Below are 26,755 nucleotides of genomic sequence, written 5' to 3'. Positions count from 1 at the left end.
GTTACTCTCGTAGTGCCGGCACGCGCTCGTTCATTTTGTAATTAATCCTGAAAAAAAGTGGCACGATATGTAAAATTAGGCCGATAAATCAGCCCTTCACCCGTAATGATATTGATTTTCGGGTGAGGGGCTGGTATCACGCATTCATTAAAAGCTGCAATTATATGCATTCAAATTTGGCTGCACACGTCGATGTATATTTTTATACACTTACCGGTATTGCTCGTGGCTGTGCAGCTACCGTCGGCTTTTGGTGACATGTAGATTATATTTCCTGAGCAAATCAAATGTTTGGTGACTTGTAAATCCACCTGGAATAGCACAACCATCTGTCATGTGGCCATTTTGAATTTCGCTCTTGATATGGCTGTTATCAATCACCGGTATGTGTCTAAAGTGTATGCTGGTTTGTTCAGGAATGATTTGTATGCGGAAAAATGGCATATTTTAATAAACAGGTGACATAATACCCACAACATCGTCCATCAGCATCGACACATATTTGTGGGGTTGATTTATCGGACTATGTAAAATAGGCTGCCGACCCCTGGCTTAGAGTCTCGGGCACGGCCATTATAAGTATATGAGAAATCGTGACAGTGGCTTCCCTTAGTTTTCTCGGGTTCTTCCTTGACCAGTTATAGCGCCCGCAATGTATCATGCGCTACAAATGGTATTAAACCAAAAACAACAAGAACAACTTACCGTAGGACAGTAGATATAGTTATCTCCAAACTCAAGTCTGCACTGCTCATCCAAGCTGAACGAAAGGCCAACTGGTTTCTTGACGTCATCATCAATAGTTGGTTGAAAAGGGTTGTTATATAAGCACGGAAGTGAGCTGCAAAGAGGAAACCAAAGCATATTATTTTGTGTTTGTGTATAAACAAGCACATCAACATCCCGACCAGTCTTTTTAATTTTAAACAAAAAAGAAAAACCGTAAACTATTTAAGCCAAAAAGATCTGCATAACTTAATTTGAGAGAGAATTTTGTTTGTGTGTGCGTGTGTGAAATACGAAAAGGGTGCATTTATGTGAAGATGGAGAGAAGATGTAATTGTGAGAGAACACATGATTCTGTGTGCATGTAAGAGTGCAAATAATTAAGCCAGCTGTTTGCTTTTTAAAATCTAAACAATGTATGTTAGTACGAATACTGTTTTGATGGTCTTGCAGTAAACCTGGTTATTAAAACTCGTCTGCTTAATTTTTATTAAAAAATAAAGAAAAGAAAACAAGGGAGATTATTGATCATTTATAAAAACGGATTAACATTAAACAAGGTTAAATAATAAGCAGATAAACATACACGCTTTTAGTTATCATTTGTTTGTTCCTTCTTGTTCTTTAGATATTAACAATTCACCTTAAAGCTGGACATTTTGGTAACACGCAAAGACTTCGCATTAGCCAATTGTCGGCCCTAATATGTGTGGGCGCGCGTGTCGAGTATTGTTTGTGCCATTTCCGAGTGATTGACCTAGCGATAAGCCTGCGACAGTATTTTATGGAATTTAGTCGATAAAATGCACGTCTTAGTTTGAACTGAGTTTCGGTTTTATTATTTCTTTTAATTGTAAAAAGTGGAATATGGTACCAAAATTTGTTTCGCTCTCAAGTAGAGGGGATTCGGTGAGCTAAAAAAAATGATATTACAGAAGGAAATTACAGGACCAAATAACAATTTCAATCTTCAGGAGATTAAATTATACCGGGGATTCTGTTTTCATGGGTTTCACTATATATCAATGGTCATGTTTAAATCTACTCCTGTACTGCTGATAACGTGGGTCATACATTCTGGATCCATTATTTTAGTATATGCATCATCTCTCTTATTATGCTTTAATTTTAATATTTGTGTTAATTTATTTCACAAAGATCTGAAAACCACTGTTTACAAATAGTTTAATCTCTTCTCTCTTTTTTCCTTCTGGATGAATCAAATGAATAATAAAAACTCAAAATGTCCTTTAAAAAACTTAAAGAGGCTGTAATGAAGAACGAAGAAAAGTCATTGACGCTCTTTCGGGGAAATACTATTTTCTAAGCTTTAATTTTATATTACTTTTAGAGATGAATTTACTCTATAACTTCCGCCATGCGTTGTTTGCTGCATTCGGACCACCAAAAATTATTGTACGACGACTGAACCGTGGTTGCCATGACAGACCGCTCGTATTGCCGCCCGTAACATCTGTTGCCGTGGCCATCGTGATATAGTCCGAATCTGAAGCAACGAAGCAAATAATGAAATTAAATTAAATAACAATGATTTTGAGTTCTTAGTCTTCATATTTTGTCATAAAAGTGATTGCTTCCTTTTATTTCCATGAATGGGTTTTTTTTTTTTTTTTTTTTTTGCATTAATGTATTATAATAATTGCCCACACGTTTACATGACATCTGTTTTCAGAAAGCATCGAAGTCTAATTCCTAAGAATCTGAACAGTTGTACAGTTAGGATCAAATAATGACATTTTATTATTTTGATACTGCGAAGATTTAATAAGCGAATGATATATAATAAACGTCAGGAACCACTCAGACATCGTGTCTTTACGTTACACTTGACTATGATTGATGACTTATTTCTGCATATCAATATCTAAGTGAAAATTAGTATTTACTCAGTTATGATGAATCAAATAAGTCCAAAAAAAAATACTATTGCGAATTGCAGCATTACCATCCTTCGGTCAGGATACCACGAAGGTTACAGTGTACCATCGTAAACAGGGTACATTATGCAAAACAAGCATAGGTCAGAAAAGAACTTACACATGGCCAACTTCATGAGCAATGGCGAAAGCTGAAGTGAAGCCGTCATCCTTTACGAGTGCACAACTTCTGATTGGGTTACACAGGCCGGTGATCGGAGCGTAACCTGTAAAATGGAAGATAGTAAAAAATAATCACATGACTATGTTTTGTTTTTGTTTGAAACAAATTTATCTCCGGATCAATTTGGTGTGTGATGTGATTTCGATTTTTAACGTAGATTTAACAATTTTTCAGTCATATCGCTACGATGTCTGCAGTGTGACAGTTTATAGTGATGTCTAGCACTGGATCATCATGCCACAGACATGTAGCATGATGTTCCACCCAGTCACATTATCCTGACACCAGGCCGACCAGTCCTAACACTAACCTCGTAATGCTGAGCGACAAGTGAGGCAGCTGTTAGTACCATTTTTATAAGTCTTTGTTATGACTCGGCCGGGGATCGAACCCACGACATCCCGGACGCTCTAACCACTAGGCCACCGGAGCGGTCGATCAATTTGGTTTCAATACCATTTGAGCATCGTATAATATTGGAGCTTAGGCGATGGTCGTCATAGTCCTATCATGTATGACTTGATGTTTATCAAAATAAAATGAGAGCAGGAGAGCAGTCTGAATGGGGGCATAATAAATGGAATAACTGACAGAAAAGACGAAATACAGTGCTATCGAAGGTTATTTAATTCATAATGCCAAAACATGATAACCAAAAAAAAAAAAAAAAAAAAAAAAAGAGAACCAAGAAGAAAGAAAAAGAAACCAAAACAAACCCCACATAAAGTAAGTGAAGTTTATAGAGAAAACAAACCGACAATAACAGTGTTCGCAGTGAAGCTTTTTTGTCTGTGTACATACACATGCATACAATTTATCTTTCTGCGCCGGTCATTGTACCAAAGGGAGGCAACTCGGTTGTTTTTCAATTAGCATCTCGTGTGAGATTTCTGCTCGTTTTATTTGCTGTTTTTTTTTTTCCTTCTTCTTCTCCAGACCTTATAGCAACTGTTCTGGATTAACCACCTTCAGAACTGTTCACACTAATGAAAAACGTATGTAAAGAGAATACATATTCGACCTCACAGCGAAGACAACATCAATGTAATTATTGTTACGATTCATGCACAGCAGTTGAAAACGGAATAATTAATAGACAGCAGGGAGTCTTTGACTTGGAATGAGGAAACTAATGTTTGACTTTATTAAACCGGTAGAGAAATCATTCTAAATAAACGTAATGGTAGTCCTAAACTAATACAGTGATGAAAACTCAGCATCAACGTTGGGAATGTATATTAAACGTACAAAAGTGGCTATTTAAAATAGAGTTCAGCATCCGTGAATTTCCACGCACGATTCTTACGATTATCGGAAAGTATATATTGTTTTTCCTGAAAAAAGAATAAAGATATTTTAAAAACACTGATAGCAAAAATATTTATTATCGTCTGATATTAGTGAATAAATTACTCTTTAAATTCCCTAGTATCTCAAAAGTGGAATTAACGTAGGTTTAGGTGGGGTAGCGGTTAGGAACGGCGGATCAGGATGGAAGATGGAGGATAAACAATACCAAAGCAACATTTAACTGAAGCAAAAATTAGAGCCAAACTTTAAATAATTCAGAAATAAAATGTCTGAACAAACAATATGGACATATGGTGACGTATAATGAGAGCTCTTGAAGATATATACAAAAATGTGCAGTCGCTAAGAACGTGACTGATAATTTGAACTATACCATACAGTTATTAAACATGTGATTGTTAATAAAGGTTCCATTCAGATCGTGTTTTGAAAGAACCCATAACCAACACAGAATTATGCATAGTTGTAAAGGTTTATAAAACACACAAACAGGCACCGAGGGAGAAAAATATTTGTTTAGTAATCGTAGTACAGCATTTGACGCTTAGAAGAGAATAGTAACTGAGGACAAATTTTATTAGCACAGAACAAGCATTTATGTGTCTCCTTCTTTGTTATGAAAGAAATTGCCTTGAGCAATGCGACGAAAGAGAGCAGATTAACACGAGGTAAAAAGAGAAAATTTATATCGATCCGCCAAGCAAACGGATACGCTCACCAGAAGTCTAGAAAATAAGCGTCCTCTTTAAAGAGGAAGCTCTACAAACATAATTATTAATTTCCGCAAGCGCAATCTAAGTTATTAAAGAGAAGACCAGTTAAGAGTCTGAAGTCGATGCGCACATAGATATAGTAGATTTACGGTTCGTCTTTAAAGGGGTCCCAAAAATCATGAGACGTTAAGAAACTAAATGCGAAATTGTCATTTTCTGTAGAATGGAGAGATAATAGTTGAAGAGTTTAAATAGCACGTGTCCTCTATCCACCTTGTATGAGAATATTTTTGTGCTGCGTGTCGTCTGTTCACCAGATATGTAAATAGGTCCATACTATGTGGTGGTCTCTATCCAGCACAGAGTATAGAACTACCCACGTATCTCCAAATTTTCAATAAGAAAAGACCTCATATATATGTAACCAAATAACGATGGTTATTGACCTTTAGGGCAGGGAGAATCCATCCACTTATTTAGTCCGGGAAAAGAAAATTTATCTTTTTGTCAGCAGGATAAATAACAGAAAACTCGAAATAAAATTCTTATGCATTTGTGCCATTATCTGCAAATCATTAAGACTGCTACCCTGTTACATATATATATATATATATATATATATATATATATATATATATATATATATATATATATATATATATATATATATATATCCAAGATGTGCATAGTGATGGAGTTTTCTCAGACTGACCTGCAGGTCCGTAATCTCTCTTGGATACAAGCACGGCCACATCGTATTGAGTCCCTCCCCCATAGTATGAGTTCTTATACGACAAAGTGCTGGCCCATTGACAGAACTGCTCCACTGTTCGCTGAGGACTGCTCACCGAGATCACCTTCCGTCCCTTGTGATAGAAACAGTAGATGTTGATGGAAAGCCTTATAAATACATTGTATCGTGAATAGAACAGAGACTGATGAAAATGTACAAGAGAAATAAGGTGGACAAATCCTATGTTTCATTCGTTCTCATGTACTTATGTATATCACATCATTTTATCCGGTGAATACTAGTATTAAGCTGGATTAATACTTTGCAAAAATTATTAATTATGATAAATTGACAAGATTTTCAGATAATCTTTGTTGATTATTTCTGACTGTATCACATTTATGGAATTTTAGAGATCAGGAAGTGTGTTATGTTCATATTCGTACTCAATCTTTGTCGCTAGAAATAATATTCTAGGACTACCATATCTGCTACTGGTCAGACGTATAAACGATGTTTTAATTTATTCTATAGTATTTAGGTGCATTTGTCCAAGTTGAAGTATCAATTGGAATTTTAATTATGCTGATGTTCACCAGACTAAAAGAGGTTATGATTAGCCAGGTCTTATCTCTTAATGGCTCAGCGTACACTGTCTCCACTTATTTTAATAACGACTCACCGTTTGTTCATCCATGTATATGATTTTGACGGTCACCACTTCTATCTCAACCCCAAGCGAATGGTGATGATACACTGAGTTTACCTATAATTAAACACTAGAAACTGTAAACATCATTTTTAACTGTAAAGACCAAGAAATTGAGGTTTCCAGCGCTTAATTAATGTCGTATATTGACAGTGTGTACATAGAGCATTATTTTAATATAACTTCATTCGACTCATTCCACACAAAAAAAAAACGTAGCTTTGTGTGATTTAACATTTGCAAATTGACATGACCAACATATATGTCAAAAGTTACATGTTGAAAGAGAAACGGTGCCATCTTTCCTAACTCATGAATTGTTTACGTGACAAGCTCCAGTTTCCTTCCTTTTATAACTGTGATAACAACAAGAAGATCACATTCAGCCGAAGAAAGACATTGTAACACACCCTGTTGCTCAGAATGAAATACGGTCAATAGGACATGTCTAAAAACACTGAAATTTCGGAAACTTTGAGAAATGCAGTTTTCTGACTGACACAAACATCACCCAGTACGTATCAGTTTCCCATCATTTAGCGTGTCTAACACATAGTACAATGCTTGCATTTAAAGACGATCTGATTTGACAAGCAAAACTTTTCATGTCATGACAACGTACAGATCCGGGCTGTGTAAGGTCTCCCCAAAATTGGACATATTATTGTGTCTTCTGTCAACGGCACCAAAGCGACATATTGATTTCCTTCTAATTTAACATGTGGGACAAGACTCCGTATCTTTTCGGTCATTAAAGAATTCCAAACTTTTTCAAGTACATATTCCCCGTGATAAATCATGATTTAAAAATCACATCTTCCCCTTTTCTATTGAATACTGAAGGCATTGTGTATCTAGCTGCAAGATCAGAATGCTATGAATTTTTAATTAGTCGTAATATTCAAAATCATGGCGAATTTCCCTATGTGGACATAAATAACGTGAATACGAGGGGTAAAAGGGTTCCGTAAAAAGTCTGTTAATACTTACGATATTCATTAGACTAAGGTAGTAAATTCTTGCTTTGCTCTTTCCAATGAAGTCTACAGACTGCTTGTCAGCTACTAACAGGACTTCCAAGAACTTTGATGACCTTGATGTTGCCCTTCGGGATCGAATATATTTAACATGGTCGTTTGAAGGCAACAACTTTGATCGAATACCATCTGACGTTTGCGTTTCATGTTTGTTGTTTTTATCACCACGATCTCTTGCCTTCAATAATTCTAGGGTGCCATTCCTGTTGGAACAAATCCTTAACTTATGCGGGTAACCCTTACTCTCTACATCAGTAGCTTGATCATCAACTGGACTAATGTAAATGTCCGTTTTTTCCGCTTCCATATGTATAAGCCCCTCCTACCAGGAATATAATGTATATCATGGTACATAGGTATAACCACAAAAAATCATATATTTTCTGTCAAATATAATATACGTACGAAATACAGGTTCAAATCAGTTACGTAGCACCATAATCTTTTCCACATTAAACACCGAGGAGATTAAGAGATTATAGTTATCTAAAGATGGACAAGGCAATGAAAGACGAGGGAAAATGTATCACGGAGTACTTATTATTAGATTAGTGGAGGACCCTTAAAGCACACATACTTCGCTATTTTATTTAAGTATAAGCTCTATTATATTTATTTAATTTTTTATGGAAAATTGAACCAGTATTCTGTTGTTTTGTATTATTCTAAAATTCAGAAACTAAGACAATTATTCAAAAATAAATTTAACTTGATTTTTAAAAAATGTTATAATAGAGTGTTTACCAATCCGTCGCACAAAGAAAGTGCAACCGATGAAGTCAGAGGATCTCCGCTCAGGTATCCATGGTAAAAACAGTTGCTAGGCAATGACATCGCATATTTGGAATCATTCTCCCGCCATTCGGCTAAACTACCCTCCAGTACAATCTTGTGTCTAAAAAGAGTTACATGTAGCAAATAGTCTTCCCATGGCACGACTGCGTACAGATCAGGGTGTTTTGGAATCCCAGCGCCATTTCCTGGGAATCGATTCTGGGATAGGTTGTAACTAAGGAATACTCCATACTTATCCACTGTGTAGGGGAATACTACCGAATTTACATCGTTACAGTTGTTGCCGTATGCGTTATCTACAACAGAATATTTGCATATTTAGATTAAGGCCAACTTAGTGTCATAGTTTTTGTAACCAACCCAAACACTTGCAACGTGACAGATATGGACAACACTCGAGTAGGATCGTTTTTATATCATTCATCAATATAAACTGGCTTGAATCAATAATATAGGAGTATAGGATATGAAAAAATAAAAATAAAGAACTGTTTGTAATAATGTTTTGAATGATTATTGTTTTTCACTAGTGGCTATGTATGCAGGTGTCATTACTAGCCATATTTACATAGCAGTATCGAACCCCTGTATATTAATTGATTGTTCTATATTTACTCCTATTATTAATCATAAGCAATTAATTATTACCTCATAAACAAAATTATTGAAATATGTTTTGGTCAATTATCAAGATATAAAATCCAGAATTTCAAATAAAGATTGTTTTACCCGGGTGTAAGAATTCCACCAATGTCAGCAATATCATTTGACTTACTACGCAACGCAAGTATGACATATTGTTCGTCCTTTGCGTTCAAAGATGACCATGGCATTACTAACGTTTTCGGTTTCTGTGTATATGTGAATGGATGATCAAACCAAGTGTGCACTGAAACGTTTGTGGCACAAGGAGAGGAGTTTTCACATATGTTTTGCTTGATCAACAGAGGACGGGCTTCAGTTCTGAAATTTGCTGCTTACATTTCTGCACTGTCTCTGCAGTTCTCTTCCATTCAAGGTCTGTGGATCCAGTATGAATGAGACTCCGCCAGGTGGAGCGATCCTCTGTGCGATCTTTCCAAGACTCAGGGTCAATGTTGAAGTATTTCAGGGATGAAGTAAGGGAATCTATGAAGCATTTCTTCAGATCAACATGTGATCGCATTCAGCTTGGCGTAGAAGATCTTTGGTAGTCACTCTTCTGATGTACTGGTGACATGGTCTACCCATCTCAACTGTGATTTAATCAGCAGAGTGTGAATATTTGGAGTGTCTGACCTTGTGAGAACATCCTTGCCTTGGACTATATCCTGACATCCTAATCAGCTTCCAAGGGCAACCCACGTGAAAATGAATTGGCATGGTGTCTGTACATTGTATTGGTTTCGCAAGCATACGGCAGCGTCTGCAATACAATTTCTTTGCAGACCATACGTTTTGTTTGGAGTCTCATCCTTCTGCCCTCCTGCATATTTGTACTTAGAAAGTCAAAGGTCATAATTGCTTTAGCAAACCTGACATTGCTTTTATCATCATTGGTTTCATCACCAATGTGGACTGCACATGGCAGTGTTCTTCCGAGATAGGTGAATTTATCCACTGCCATGAGGGTTTGGCCATTTACTGTGATGGAAGGCTCTACGTTAGGCTTTCCTGGTACAGGTTGGTGTATCGTATCTGTTTTCTTGATATTGTTGGTGAGACAGAAATTGCCACAAGCGGAAGCGAAATGATTCATACTTTGACGAATGTCAGACTCATATTGGCATTCAGGGAACAGTCCACAGCAAATATGAGATCATGAACAGTCACTTCCTGTAACTTCGTTTTCGAGTTTAGTATCACCAGACTGAAGACCTTGCTATCAGTCCGGTATCTAATGTCGTTCCCATTGTCATAGTCAGGAAAGGCATCATTAAGGACAGTCGATCAATTGCCTCCTCGGTGATACCTAACAGCGAGGACTGTTTGCTGAAGATTTTGTTGAAGTGTTCTGCATATCTTTGAAGTATCTTTTCCTTGTCAGCGAGCATCGTGGCGCCGTCAGCACTCAGTATTGGAGATATTCCTGATGATTGTGGCCCGTGGATTGACTTCAGATCATCGTAGAAATTCGTCAAATCGAACTGAATCTCATCTTAATGATTGCTTAACCATAAGTCTTGCAACTCTTTGAGTAGGCATTGGTCAGCTATTTTGACGTTGTTGAAGGTTGCTTTTCTAGATGATGACGTACTCAATTCTGAACAAGCCCTTCATAGCCAATGTTTCTCATTCAAAAGTCTTTGTATGGCAGCATCGTTCTCATCTAATTATTCTTGATGTTTACGCGTGTACCGAGAAAGGTGTATGGATGCAGTTGAGTACATCGAGTCTTTGAAGGATGGCCAGTTTTCCTCAACATTCACAAACTTAAAACACTTTTATCCCGTTGGCTGTAGAGTATTTCGACAAATGCCTGTCTCACAATCACCTGTTTCAATTTGGCAGCAATAAGCGTTTGGGGCACATTTTTCCTTGCAGTCTTTTGTTAGTCTGAATCCGAATACTGAGCCTGGAGATTATGAGGCTGTGGTCAGTCCAGTATTCTGCAATTCTCATAGTTTTCCTCACTGGGACAGTTTGCCTGTATAGTTTCCTGGTGATGACGTATTAAATAATATGTCAGTGCTTGGAGCATAATTATATCCAAGAAATCTTGTGGCTTGGCAGGCGTAATACCAGTACTGAGTTGGTGATACAGACTTCGTGTTCATCACATTTCCCCAGTAAGAGGAATATGTTGTTGTTGCATTCACCAACACAATTTTTGCAAATGACACCTGGTCATGTCTAGCGATCTGTGTCAAATCTAGCATTGAAATCGTTAAAATTTGATGTGATTGTCTGTCGTTGGTACTGCTGAAATAATGGACTCCAGATTTTCATAAAATAAATTTTTGATCTCGTTAGGGTTGGTCATGGTGGTGCATGGTTGCTGATAATAGTTGCATGTCTTTTTCTGACAGTGGGGGTCTCATTTACATTAGTTTGTCATTTACGCCGTTTGTGAGATTTGTGAGCTTGCTGACTAGTTTTGACTTGATGGCAAACCCAACACCAGCTTCACATCGTTCCTCTTTACTTCGGCTACTCCGTAAGAAGGCGTAACCGGCTCCAACTTCGGTGAGTTGTTCTTTCTCATCTAGGCGAGTTTCACGTAGGGTTACTAATTGGATGTTGAAGCTTTTTTCTCTATGGTCCATCTGCTGATGTATTGTCCATTAGTGTGTATACGTTCAGGTACGACATACGATGACTGGCAATACATATCCTAATTGATTGCATTGTGTCGATTGCTACGGTATTGAAATGGATTTTCCTGGTTCCTGCCTGATATATCATAAATCATAGGTAGAACTGCGTTTTTCCCCAGCTACAAGTGTTGTCTTCATTTATAATCCAACAGCTGTCCGCGTACTTGATAGAATAAATACTGAATAACTACACAATTGGAAAGATCAAACCTCGTATTCTAAAAATGTTTTGATACTCCAGTACAGAACTAGCAACTATAGTCATCTCAATCTTTAAATATATTCAAATTGGAATAATAAGACTTTGATGGTTTTCTTGTGGTCCTATCCCAGAATGTTAAATTAAATGAACAAACATGCTTCAAGGAATCGTGTCTTTTATTTTGTTTTAAGCCTGATCTGGAATTTCGTATTCAAACAGTTCGATAATACAGGGCATTCAAGGTGTGCAGACCTTACCTGATGACTGTACATAAAAGTTTATCGTTGTATGGAGGTTTCATCACTGTTTGACATTTAATAATATTTTCTTTTTCTTCTTCATTTTTTCTTCAAATTCGTTTTTCTTTCAGATTCTTATTTACACGTCTTCTCCGTATTAACGTTTACAAACTTGTAATAACTAATTTGATTAGCCCAAACCCATTGCTTGTTTCGAGTAAATAATAAATGTTTTCTTTTCTTCTTCTTAAAGGCAGCTATAGTTGTGTTACATGAAGCAAGAAGGAAAAAGATAACTGGTGAGTTCAGGAATATTAGCCTCGTATCAGTCTCAGCAGTCATGGAACAGCTTCAGGCTAAACGCATCAGCTTATCTTCGTGTGAGATAGAATATCGTAGAGAGTCATTTGATAGCTTTATCTTTCGGAATCGTTCAAGACGAGCAGCATTTTTAAGAAATATCAAGACCCGATTGTATTTCTTGGCAGATACTCTAAACTGACTACTATTAGTAGTAATAGGTGAAGTAGTAGGTTTTGTCGTAGTAGTATTGTTAATAGTAATATCATCAGTAGAAATAAACAGTAGTGGTATGAAACACTAAATAAGAAGCATTTGAAAAAGTGGTTGTGTTGCTGAGATATTAGTAGCACAAACAGCAACAGTAGCATCATTATCATCACCATTAATAATAATATTATACTGTAATAATAATAATAATAATAATAATCTTCATTTTAAGAGAATGATAATGTAAGTATTAAAAATATAAGTTTCTCACCTTCTAAATTCTCATCATCTGACAGAGAAACAAACTGAAATGAAATAAATCACAGTTCAAAAATTATTTGGATTCCTTTGCCATATATTCTTGATGAACTTTTCAATTTCCCACCAAGGAGCCCCGTTTACAAAACCGAAGTGCACAAACACAGAAGAATTTACCAGTTTATTCATTTATATGATTTCATTGTTACGGCTTCAGGGTCAAGAAGTAATAAATTATCATACAGATTTCGTTTATTACCTTACCGTATTAGTGACAAAAAGAAAAGAAAAATTGCAACCCAGCGCTATAGAATATGTTTCTACGCAAATGGGCCATAAAACACTTACACTATAAGAAAATAGGTGCATCGTAATCTGTCATGGCGGACACCTTCATACAGTGCACAAAATATTTCATAACTGGTCCTTTTTGGAATCCCTGATGAAAATCATTGGGTAAATGTCTTTTATATTGCATACAACTCTCTAACACTCACAGTGTTATTACAGGCAGTGTTTGTTAGTCAAAAAAGTTACGTACAACAGAGATCATGACATGACACTGCGTGGATTTGCCTCCCTGAAGCTCGCCACTGTTGCTATTGAACTTGTACAGAGCTGTGAAGCCAAGATTCTTTAAACAGTTAATTATTTTCAGTAGACATTGAACAGCTTCTGATATTTCTCATTACATTCGAAATTCGCTTCATTCATAACTGAAACGATCTTGTGTCAGTGATATATAAAATAATACAATTGCAGTGATGGGCAGCCTCCATTCGAAATTTTGAGGTCAATCATACAGATTATATCCCGTATTGATGCGATAGCCACCATATCGTCTATTTACGAAAGGAGGCTTGACTAAGAAGTTGAGAATGTATCGAACTATTCATTTTTGCATTTTCAACTTCTCAGTCAATCCTCCGCTCACTCCAATCTTAGAAATAATCAAGGTGGCCCAAATATATTTCGGTTTATTTTTCTTGTGGAGAAATTTCCGGCAAACAAAATGCATGATTTTCTGCAAAATTATTTCGCCTAGATACATCAGAGGTATATATGAGTCTGCCAGAAATAGCCGAAGTGGTCTGAATGGGATACACTAGAGATACACATCATGGCGGTTCAAAATAACTTGGATATTAAATGGTTCACAATTATGGGTAACTAGATATGGCTCAGTATGTAGTACAATGTAAATAGAGTTTTAAGTTAATATTATTACATATCCAAATAAGTTTTATAACTCTAACTTTAGCGAAGAAAATTTAATTAAAGGTGAAAAACGCACAAGAGTTTGTTTACATCTGGTTCAGGTCGATCAGCTATAAAACACCCATGTTGACTTACGTTAATGCACTCTTTGCTTATAAAGGAAAACTTATTACAGTGGATACTATAAACGACCCCCATTTTACATTTAGATCCCCTCCATCAAAAAACTGTTTAAAAATATTTTTTAAATTTAAATTTAAATTTTAAAATTGTTGATCAACATGATGAAGCGTCCTAGTCCATGCAAAGACACTAGCATTTTAAATGCAGTACTTTTTAAATCTTTAAGCTTATCGTGCATTTCATTGTTCAGTTTCACTGCAACCGATTCTAACATTTTCAGCGCTGGATTCTCATTCTAAATGAATGTGAAAGTGCCGTAATTTTTTTAGATTAAATACTACTATCCCTTGAAACTTTTAACTTTCGCATCATATAAAATATGAACAGTCATAACTATGTGAGATATAAAGCGCACAAAGAATATTGTTCTGAATATAAAGGACACCCGTTGATATAGGACTATTTTGTCAAGTCCATTGACTGTCCTTAAAGTACGGGTTTCTCTGTATTCAGACTGGTAATGTTATTATCGATGACTAGAGAAAAAAGCAATCAATTTAAACATAGATTTTTAGTTCTTTTTGTAACAATAGAAAAATGTTTAATAAAATAATAATAATAATAATAATAATAATAATAAGTTTGAACACTATTATCTAAGACAATGGTAAAACATTAGTTATCCTAATATTAAAATTTCAAATAAATGAAGATTAAAGTGAGAAAAGACAGCAAAATTTAAAAGAACAATGTATTCGAAATAATAATTTTCGTAGAAAACGAATCTACATTAACTTTGATGGAAAAGATTCGATACGCTGTCAAATTAATTATTATAACCATTTAAGTATCTTAATTTGAGAAACATTCTTTCTGAAATAATACTCGACTTTACAGACCTATTCTCATGGATTCACTTATTTCACTGGTGACCAATGAAATAAAAGAATACGACTCCGTACTTACCATGGACTGTGACCCGTTCCATTGTAGCAAAATAAAAAACATGAGCACAAAAAACATGTCAACCAGTATGTAATTAATACCAGAATGTTATTGTAAAAATCCAGGAATATAAGTCAAAATTGCAACGTGGCAATTCCTTGTTCCTGTGGAAAGTGCACTCCAGCGACCCTTCGTTTGAGTCTGTGAAGCAACGAAGCATTTCAAGTCATTTTATAGTAGCATCATAGGCACGTAACAACTATTTGGGCTTCATTTCTGGGTTAGTTCCAGGAGAATTAAGTTCTTTACGGTATGAAAACATGTGTTATATCAAGACATTGCAGGAGTTATTGTTTTTTATTTTAGAGATGATGTTTTGCAATTATAATCCCACAGAGTAGATAACAATATTTAAGTTACTGAGTAGGTAATTCCTCAGATAACATCACCAGATTCATTTCTTGCACTCTGCAGAGTGCGAGCACGTGGTACTAATACACTCCTCTCTCTCTCTCCCTGCGTATGTCACACTTATGTATCCATGTATTTGGGAAGGTAGATATATATGAGTTTATTGCATATTATTAAGTTTGGTAAGCACTCATAACTCATCGATCATGTATACTCTTCGCAAAGATTAAAGCCAACTATTTCGATCCAATATCCCTCAAGCTACAAAGAAACAAGACAAAAAAGAAAGAGAAATCCGAGAGACAAAAATAAAATTGATCCACATTTGGTAAATCACCCTATCATTACGTCTTGAAAATAAAAGACAAATTTATGACCATAATGCAAAATGCCAGAATGACCTTCACATCTTTTCAAGAAGTTAAGATTTTTCAAGCATCTTTGTTGCTTATATGGGACCATTATTGCTGAATTTAACATGGGAATTGCGCGGATATCTTGAAACTATGCATTTTATAAGGGGTTACCATATTTACTTACAGCCAAAGTTGAAAGCAAAACGCTAAATTACATTCAGATATTCTGTTGCATCAATTACGTGTAAATAATGCATTCCCACCGCTTTCAAAATGACATCAACGGAATCGAAATCATGGGCAATGTTGGTGTCTTGGGGTATTTTATGTGAAAGTCATTTTGATCAATGCTTCGTAAAAACTTCTTGGCGTGAGATTATTCTTGGAAGCCGATATCCAACAGTTTTTAACGTGACACCAAAGGAAGAACCAGAAATAGGGGAAGGGGAGTGGAGGTACAAGAAGGGACAAGGGGGCTGTAGGCCGAAAGACATGGCAGTGGCCCAGGGGGTGAATCCCCCATAAGCTCCCGCATTTCAAGCATTTTTATGGTATAATTTTAACTATCCAACTGTAAAGAAACGTTTCGGTTGGACCACCATTGCCGCCCCGGGCGCAATTTATCCTTAGTACGCCACGAGCATGATTCACATTGCAAAACACATAAAAAGGATAAGTGAAGGACTGACTCATCTATTTTATTAACCAACAGGCAATTATTTTCTTCATTGCTGTGTGTTTTGCTGTATTCAAAACATATGTTCGAAGTACACCTCTTCTTTGTCGACCTTAAGCAACATAATGAATACACTGGCCCTCTCAGTAAATTAACCGGAAAATGGGTCAACTACTTTAGCAGGTGGAACTGTTCAAAACAAACAGAAATTTGACATTCTCTGCCACATGGCTTACTTTCACGTATCAGGAGTGCATCGGCGGAATCCAAGCGCAGTGCTCTCAGGGAGAATTTGGTCGTTGCGGCCTATTAGTACATTTGTTTCTACTTGGAGAGTTTTGACGGGTTAGGTAAAATTGATCCAGATAAACTGTCAATAAATTGCCAATAATCATGGATCACATATGTCGCGGAGCAATCATATTACTGGGTACGTGTGAATAATTGCACAACAATAGCTGTATGTGTTGTTGGTCCGATTTTTCTCTGACTGGAGCGTAACGCTGGGGCCGTTTTCACAACATTAACCACACTGACTTCTTTAGTTTTGGCTTTGCAAGCGTTTGCTCCAGCTTGTTTTGTGCAAAATTCATCACAGTCAGCAAAGCCATTGACGTATAAATGCCATTTTTGTTTACAGGAAAATATTATATTATATTAAAGTTGATTTGGTAATGATTATCAGCATAAACAGTTCCAATTAAAGCTACCACTACATTCGAACTAAACTAAAAGAAGCTCAAAAAAATATAATGTTATTTCACATACTGTGATTAAATGCTGAGCAATTGAGGATAAACATGAATGTATACACCAGAAAATATACCATGCAATGAAACAGCCAGATATAACTAGCTTTTCTCGTAAAAGGGTTATGTTTTACATCCATTTTACCTTCCTCTGTAGTAATGAAATAAAGGGAAGAAAAATTGGTACATATACTGAAAATAAAATGTTACATTTCAATTTTTTTAAGGCAAACAATACCAGAATCATGAACATTTCGGGATTCTTTCTTTTCTTCTTTTTTCTCTTCCCTATTTGCATGCATGTGCAATTGAAGTGATAGTCAAATAACTGAAGGTTGTTTTTCATATTTTAGGTTCTAAGAATGAAATCCATTCTTGTGGTGGGACAATTTCGGAACTAAATCGTCCGAGTTACGATTGCAGGTTTGAAGTAGGTTTCAAATAGCCATGGAAAGAGAATGTAGCTATTGTAATGAAAACTACACTCCCTTCTTAAGACGTTGTAAAGGTCAAATTGTGAAACAGTGCATAAATCTAATGAGTCGTTTTGATAGAGGGTTATAAATTAGTATAGAAATTATACAACCACTGTTGGTAACATCCGATAAAAGGTTGTACTTCAAAGTAGGCTACTCATGGAATACAGCAATAATTTGATCATTTATATCTTCATTTTCATCGCTACTACTACTACTACTGCTACTACTCGCATATTATTATTATTATTATTATTATTATTATTACAATATTGCGTTGCTCGTTTATATTGTCGTCATTTTCATTGCTACTACTATTACTACTACTACTACTACTACTACTATTCAGATATTATTATTAATATTACTACTACTATATTGTTATTATTATTGGACCGCACCGGTGACCTAGTAGGTTAGAGAGTCTGTCTCGGATGCCGGGGTTCGCGTGTTCGAATCCCGGTCGAGTAATACCAAAGACTTAAAAAATAAATGTTACTAACAGTTGCCTCGCTTGGCGCTCAGCATTAGGAGGTTAGTGCTAGGACTGGTCTGACTGGTGTCAGGATAATGTGACTGGGTGGGACATCATGCTACATGTCTGCGGTATGATGCCCCAGTGCTAGGCATCACTATAAGCTGCCATAATTGTTAAAGCTACGTTATAAATCCATATCTCACTCAGACATATGTTATTATTATTATTATTATTATTGCACAATAATGCGTTGATCATTTATATTGTCGTCATTTGTTACTGCTACAACTACTACCTACTACTCAGATAGTGTTAATAATAATAATAGTGTATTATTATTATTATTATTATGTTGTTGTTGTTGTTGTTGCTGCTGCTGCTGTTGTTGTTGTTGCTGTTCTTGTTCCTGCTGCTGCTGTTCTTGTTGTAGTATATGGAGAGAGAGAGAGAGAGAGAGAATCATACAACGATAATATTTCAGAAATGCAGTTTCTGCCAAATTTACGTATGACTAACCTTTGGCACTATAACTATAACCTATCTGCTACGGATCCTCTCCAAAAACAGTGCTGATCTCAAACAAGTTGGGCGTTTAATAATTGCACTTGTAAGTTTATGTAAACTTTCTGTAATCATCGTAAAAATATAGGGTAATTACTTCGAGAACAAACAAAAAATGATCTTAATGACCCACTGTCTAGACTTTGTACCCTTTGGAAACGTGTGCCAGAGAATAACATCAAAATAATATCTGTTTCCTTCTCTTTGTTGTATCGTATTACACATATGATTTACTATTTGGGCCAATTTCACTGAATTGCACTAGATAATTAGAATGTTTTCGGGATTTTACGACTAAGCGATATCTCAGGACCGGCAGTTTTATGAGAACATTTGAAGTTTACCAGAATACCGATACCGAATCGCTTTTGATCGTGATATATCTTGTCCATTTAGGTCGTCAATTGCACTGCAGATGTCACTGACATAGTTGATATACATTTTACGGAGGGCATCAATTGCATTGCAGATTTCAATGACCTAGTTGATAATCATTTTATTGAGGGCATCAATTGCCATGCAGATGTGACTAACATAGTTACAAACATTTTACTGAGGGCCTCAAATGCAATGCAGATGTCACTGACATAAGTGATACTCATTTTACTAAGGCGTCAATTGCCTTGCTGATGTCATTGACATAGTTGATATTCATTTTACTGACGGCGTTAATTGATATGCAGATGTCACTGACATAGTTGAAACACGTTTTACCGAGGCGTCAATTGTCATGCAGATGTCACTGACATAGTTGATACACGTTTTACTGAGAATGTCAATTGTCATGCAAATGTCATACACGTTTTACTGAGAATGTCAATTGTCATGCAAATGTCACTGACATGGTTGATATATATTTTATTAAGGGAGTAAGTTGCTATGCAGCTGTCACTGAGATAGTTGATATACATTTTACTGAGGGCGTCAATTTTCATGTATGTCACTGACATAGCTGATATGCATTTTATTTAGAGCGTCATTTTTTCATGCAGATGTCATTGCAATAGTTGATATTCGTTTTATTGAGGGCGTTAATTGTCATGCAGATGTCACTGACATAGTTGATACACGTTTTACTGAGAATGTCAATTGTCATGCAAATGTCATACACGTTTTACTGAGAATGTCATTTGTCATGCAAATGTCACTGACATGGTTGATATATATTTTATTAAGGGAGTAAGTTGCTATGCAGCTGTCACTGAGATAGTTGATATACATTTTACTGAGGGCGTCAATTTTCATGTATGTCACTGACATAGCTGATATACATTTTATTTAGAGCGTCATTTTTTCATGCAGATGTCATTGCAATAGTTGATATTCGTTTTATTGAGGGCGTTAATTGTCATGCAGATGTCACTGCCATAGTTGATATACATTTTACTGAGGGCGTCAATAGTCATGCAGATGTCACTGACATAGTTGACATACATTTTATTGAGGGCATCCTTTGCTATGTAGATGTCACTGCCATAGTTGATATACATTTTATAGAGGGCGCCAGTTACTATACAGATTGTCTGCCATAGTTGATACGCATTTTACTGAGGGCGTCAATAGTCATTCAGATTCACTGTCATAGTTGACATCCATTTTACTGAGGGCCAATGAGCAAGATTTATGCATTGAATACTTTATAAAAATCAGAGAAAAACATTTTATCATGTTTTAAAACATAAATGCATGATATATTCTATGTATTAACAATAACAAGGTAGTGTATCACAAGAATTGTCTTTAAATATAATCAAGGATTATCAATAATTCTGTAGATTTCATTTTTACCGTAGCCTCGGTTTCTGAGGGCGCCGCCGTACAAATATTAGATACACTTGTGACATGTTTAAGATGAAGTTGTTTGCATTTCAACATGCCTAGTGGAGAGAAATATTGGCATATCTCTATATTACGTTCATGTACCATGACTGAAATTTCGATGGGTATTGTACTTGTTGAGATTGTACATGATCTAAGCACGCAGCTAACCAGATTCACTGCTGCCATGTGCCCGAAAAATCAACCTAAATAGTCTTAAGTACACTATCATTAGCAGTTATTAAAATAGAGAAAAAGAAATTTACTAGACTAAACAATACCAGCTTCTGAAAGTACAATGAATGAATTATAAATAATGAAAAAAGTTATCGGATCTTTTGTTTCTACACTTAACTTTGAAGTCGAGGAAATGAACGATACCTAAGATATGCAAGATCTTTTTGAAACAGTCAGGATAACCAGGGAAAAAAACCTAGGAAATTCTATTTCTTTACAAATCTAACCCTATGCAAAATTACCAAACTGTAGAGCGTGATCTGTTACATTTTATGTTTATACGACTTTCTTTTATCAATGCTTTCCATTAATGTGTCATTTACCCCACAAATGCAGTATACCATGACAAACCTGGACTAATTCGACCAATATTGCTATGTGTGATGAAAAGTTTAAATTCAGATATAAATTAATTAGTTTTTTTTTCTTGTCATCAATGTTATATGCAGCACACTTTGCTATCATTATTACATTTAGACATCAACGTTCCAGTATTGTCCTTCTTTTCTTTTCTTTTGAGGTCATTTTAGAAACCAAATGGCATCAGTGAATAAAACCTTCCGTCATTATTTCATGATGAATATTTCGAGTTTGAGTTGTTCTATTTGTTTTTTCATTTCAAAAGCATACCTATGAAATTTGGAATTCTTCATCACTAAATAAATGCATCGAAAGATTCTTCAAGGTTGCATTGTCTTTCTTAAACTGTTTTGTGCAAGATTTTCACGAATCCACTTCTCTCGTCGACTGCAGTTGTACGACTATTTATATTCATTCCTAATGATGTTGAAATAATATATTTATTGGCTAAACGTGAACTAAATTCATCACGAACAACATTGAAGTTTGAACCGAGGCCGAAGTGCATGGGTCTAAATGTCCATTAGTTCTACCATCCGAAGGTAGTGAGGTCATTACATAAGCATATCTATGAAACTGACATAGTGGACCAGTACATGGTATACATTTGTTTTGGCAGTCTAGACATACCAGGGCTGTAAAAGTAATTATAATTAAAACGATATACGATATTCCGGTATATGCATACACATGATCTATTACAACAGACGTTTCAACTTTTAAGAAAGAATCACTGGGACTCATGAACAAACAAATGAACTTGATACCTATATCCTGGAACAAATTATTTTTTGTGTGAAGATAAGCACGTTGAGTGAGAGGCCTTTTCCAGAAATATCCACAGAAATGAATTTAAGCATTGCTATAATTGACACGTTGAGTGAGAGACAATATCTAGAAATATCCACAGAAATGATTTCCTCACAAATTACCACAGCAGATGTACTACGGTATTTCTGGTTCCTTGCTTTAAACGTTTTTCTCGTGATCGAAGCCGTTCGAGACAGAGGACCAGCATATCAATCCCGTAGGACATCATAATACTGCGCTACCTTAAGATAGTGGTCCCAACCAGATATAAACTTGGGGCAGGACAAAAATTAAATTATACATCAGGAAACGTTGCGATGTATATAATAAAAAAGGACCGTTAGTCTTAATTTAAACGTGTTTTACTTGAGTTTATAAACGGTCGATGTACAAGGTCACTTTCAAAATGAGAAAATAGTAATTTCAGGTTCGGATTCCTGTTTGCGATATACGACTTAAATGAAACTCATAGAATTATGTTTTCTTGGATAGGGAATCAGCCCTATGCTGACGGTGTCTTTGGATCAAAAGCTGGAATCACAGTAGGCCTTATTTTATAGGAAAGAGCAAAGAGTTCAGACGAGTCCAGTTGCTAGCAGCATAAATCACGTGACTTGAAAGAGGATTGAAGTGCCTGTCATTTCATTCTCAGATCTCAAGCCAATATAACAGAGAAAGAATGTCAACTGAGGCGTAAAACTACAAAAATCTAATGAGTTCGGTGTTACCTTTTTTGCGTGTATTAGGATTATATCCTACTTGCTGATAGACAATCTGGGGTAAAATCAACGAAAGAAACATTACAAAACATCATGCTTCATGCGTACAAAAGATATTGCTATAATCACGTAGAATAGATAATCTATAAAATATATCGAATAGAACCAAGGTTACAAGGTGTAAAAATACAGTCAGAAATGTAATTATTAACCGGTCTGTACTAATTGCTATCAACACAGAATCATTTATTTAAAATAAAAAACTACGTAGAGAAACATAATGAGAGCAGATCTTGATTCTCATTGTTAGTCTCAGGTGAAGCATTCGTTAAAGCAAAAATCATGCAAAACACGCCTTGATAGATCAACCCTGTATCCAGTGTATCGTTTTAGGTGATGTAGTTTACGTTTGTTTGTAAAACCTAAAATCACGCATAAGTCCGATCAATATATTTGCCCCGTATCAGGTGCATCATTCTTGATGAAGTAGAAACCTAAAGTCACGCGACGTCCTCCCTGATTGATCTACTCTGTACGCAGTGTATAATTCTGCGTGAAGCGGTTTACACTTATTTGCAAAACCTAAACTCATGCAAAGTCCGCTTAGATTGATCTACCCTGTATTTGATGCATCATAAGATTCATTGCCTCACAATGGGTTACTTATATAATGTATCTTCATTTTTCATATACACCTGCCGTTACACAGACGTCATTAGCCCTGTTCCCATTGTCCCCAGGTGTTTCGTCCCGTATCTCGGTACATCCTAGAAAGGGGGTCTCTAACTCAAACTACCCTGAAGTCCTCATGACAACATTTACGGTGGCCCAAGGTCCACACCACCTTTATTATATCTCATGACACCTTGTGACGCCAACCATTTTGCGGGCCACAGGATACGGTTTGGCGGGAGGCCCGCGTGTTTGAGACCCCTGCCCTAGATATGCTGGGGCGACAGTGTTGATCTGACACTGCCCGTTTGTGTTGGATGCCAGTTCTTTTGATAACGTCTCAACCGGATCCAAGCGGACGCTCTTTTTGCCGTCATTGCTCAGTGTCTGCACTGATGCTCTCCGTTCACTTCTTATTCCTAGCGCACAGAACATCCATTTCGACTGTGCTGGAAACCCCCTGCATCCTACTTTGATCGCGAAGAACCAGATTAAACCAGTTGTTTTGGTCGACTGGTATTTACGGGCATAAAAACAGTGAGACACTACCTGTATTCTACTGGTTCAAAACTGAGCATGGAATTAAATCATGCAGGTTCAAACGCTGCAATTTTGTTTTACTCCAGTATTTTTGCCACCACTGTAAATGGCAGATCGGTCTGGCCCCAAATGCTTCTGACTTACTTGACTCCTTCCCGTAAAGGGCAGGAAAGGTAAGGAACTGAATGAAGCACATATATAGATAGATGGAAAGTAAAAAAATACAGATATAGTATATGTACAGACAGAATCAACGATAACTATATATCTGAAACAAACAAATAAAGGAGGTGAAGAATTATGTGATGAAGAGGCATTAAGTACATACATACATACATACATACATACATACATACATGCATACATACATACATACATTGTTGTTGCTGTTGTTGTTTTTGTTGTAGGGTTTAACGCCATTTTTCAGCACAAGATAGACTATACATGGCGGCCAGTATTAATGGTGGAGGAAGAAACCGGGAAAATCCCGGAAAGAACCACCGACCCACGAGAAGCTAGTGGCAAGCATTCTCACATACATACATACATACATACATACACGTGTTAGAGTTCCTTCGAAAGAGTGTATTTTAATTAATTTACTTGAATGCAGTTCTATATTAGATCACAATAACAGCAGAAATCGGGAGTTTCAGAAGGCTCAAGAGATTTATTTACTATTGCAACAGTTAGCTGAGAATTCAAATTGTGCATTGTGCATAATACCAATCAAGATTTGAACTGACTAACAACAAGGAAGAATCAGAAGACACTTAGTAATAAAAAACCATGAGCTCTTAATTAGCAGATTTCACAAACAAGGTGATAAGTATCTTCATACTACATCTGATATGTATATTCGTACAACAGGTGATATGTATATTCGTACAACAGGTGATATGTATCTTCATACTACATCTGATATGTACATTCGTACTACAGGTGATATGTATATTCGTACTACAGGTGATATGTATATTCGTATTACAGGTGATATGTATATTCGTACTACAGGTGATATGTATATTCGTTCTACAGGTGATATGTATCTTCGTACTACATTTTATATGTATCTTCGTACTACATCTGATATGTATCTTCGTATTACAGGTGATACGTATCTTCGTATTACAGGTGATATGTATCTTCGTATTACATCTGATATGTATCTTCGAATTACTTCTGAGCCGGACATAGTGTGGATCATCGCGCGAAATTAAAGAGCCTCCTGAATCCGAATTTAAAACGACAACAGCTTTAGAATGACGTGAATCACTGCGTAATGTAGGAAAAGAAGCTAACAGAACATGTTTCTGACCCACTTTCGTTTCCATGGAATCTGTTAAATGCCTTCAATCTCTTATGTGTCGAGAGTTTATTCCGTACAGTTCATCAAGGCTGCACACATTTTTTGTGTGGCGGTTTAGGAATATGGTATACAAAAGGCGGTAAAATATGGGTAAGTGGACTGAAATAAAATAGGAGGGGGAAAATTACCGAAAATTCACTCTTGAAGTTATCTGAAACTTAGATAAAAGATTTCAATAAGCTAAATTATAGAAGAAAAAACACTTATGAGCTACATCTGAGTCGTTCAGATACTATTTTACATTTTGTTTTCCTATTATTTGCCAGGGTAAAATAGAATCAAACCAAAACTAGTTATTTCACTACTTAAATAAACATTTCGTAATTTGGAGCAAGCTTTACAAGACGAGTTTGCAGAAAATAATTTAGCAGTTGGTCACGAGTAAAAGGTGTAAGAACATACAGAGAGAAAAGTAAAATATTAAAATGGGTCAGAACGATCTGTTGACTGATCAGAAATACCAGAATATTATTTTTGGTATTACGGTTATCATGAAATGAGTTATTTCGCATCATCAGTTATAAACCACGTACTGAAGTACAAAGTTCAATGTTAATATATGGCAAATGACAAAATAACAGTATGGCGAGTCTATATTTTATACCCTTAGGGCTCTTGGGAATTAATTTGTTTTAAATCGTTACAACGGATTATGCTATGACGACACCGGACACCATACTGCATGGCTAGAAAAAAAGAATTCCACATAGAGTGAATGAAAGTGGCACTATGCAAAGTTCTTATGAACTAATTACCAAAGTTTCCTTCTTTTAGAAATTAATTCCATGGAGACGTATTCCTTAAAGTTGAGACAATTCCGAATCTATACACTGGGTAATAATCTAGAAACTGAGCAGATGGTGGGGTTTAATTCATATTTGCGTATTATGCTGCATTTTTACCGTCTGAGTCCAAATCAGAGGATGAAAATAGCGAGGTACATGGTAATGTTAATTCACAAGATCATCCGGTCTATATTCCAATCGAGTACTACAAGTCAGGTCATGATGTTGTGAATCTTTTTTTCCAATATGAGTCAGAGACTCATATCAACATTGCAACTCGCCGGCATTGCCTGGTTAACTGTGTACATTATCTTGACACGGAGTTTATTATGCCGCTTAGCCCCTTAGAAAGATCCGATTCACCAGCCAGAGATGCGCATAAAATCTTAAGACTATGGTTTTAGAGTGATGCCTTTGTAATCTTAAACCGTGAAGATGCCGAAGCCATTAATACAAAAATCTGTTAAGTTTTTGTAAAAATTCTCGACACGTACTACAAGAACACCAATTGAGGATCACGATGGAGTCTTATCAAACGCTTTGAAGTTCAACATCACATTTCTTTGTGCATACTTTTTCGCAGGTTGAGTTATATTCCAACATCAGCGTGTATTCCAACGCGAGCAGTATTACATGTGAAAAGCAATGACAACCGGTGTTTCGAATGGGCATCCAGCGAGCGACAATCAGCCTCGAAAATACAACAAAACATGGGCGAGCTCAAATTTGGTAACACTGAATTTCCTATGCAGGTTACTGACATAAAAAAAAGTTTAAACGACTTAACGCTGACATCGCCGTG

General features: G+C 36.1%; 1 protein-coding gene across 1 annotated transcript in view; it reads right to left on the bottom strand.

Annotated features, from left to right (window-relative positions):
- The window catches only part of LOC149803097 (A disintegrin and metalloproteinase with thrombospondin motifs 3-like), a 53,513-nt gene extending 38,291 nt beyond the window's left edge, over positions 1-15,222 (bottom strand). The window contains exons 1-9 of the mRNA XM_089952694.1: positions 14,958-15,222; positions 12,664-12,697; positions 8,095-8,441; positions 7,304-7,672; positions 6,287-6,370; positions 5,584-5,737; positions 2,785-2,890; positions 2,090-2,233; positions 706-841 (exon numbers count right to left, since the gene is read on the bottom strand). Of these exons, the coding sequence (XP_089808820.1) occupies positions 706-841; positions 2,090-2,233; positions 2,785-2,890; positions 5,584-5,737; positions 6,287-6,370; positions 7,304-7,672; positions 8,095-8,441; positions 12,664-12,697; positions 14,958-15,014 (1,431 nt within the window). The 5' untranslated portion in view covers positions 15,015-15,222. The remainder of the gene's footprint in view (positions 1-705; positions 842-2,089; positions 2,234-2,784; positions 2,891-5,583; positions 5,738-6,286; positions 6,371-7,303; positions 7,673-8,094; positions 8,442-12,663; positions 12,698-14,957) is intronic.
- Between the last annotated feature and the right edge of the window lie 11,533 nt (positions 15,223-26,755).

Source organism: Sinohyriopsis cumingii, chromosome 3 (assembly GCF_028554795.1).
Source record: "Sinohyriopsis cumingii isolate HCF-2022 chromosome 3, ASM2855479v2, whole genome shotgun sequence".
NCBI classification, from domain to species: Eukaryota; Metazoa; Mollusca; class Bivalvia; order Unionida; family Unionidae; genus Sinohyriopsis; species Sinohyriopsis cumingii.
The sequence above is the reverse complement of the archived record's forward strand: the minus strand, read 5'-3'. Positions and strand labels throughout refer to the sequence as shown.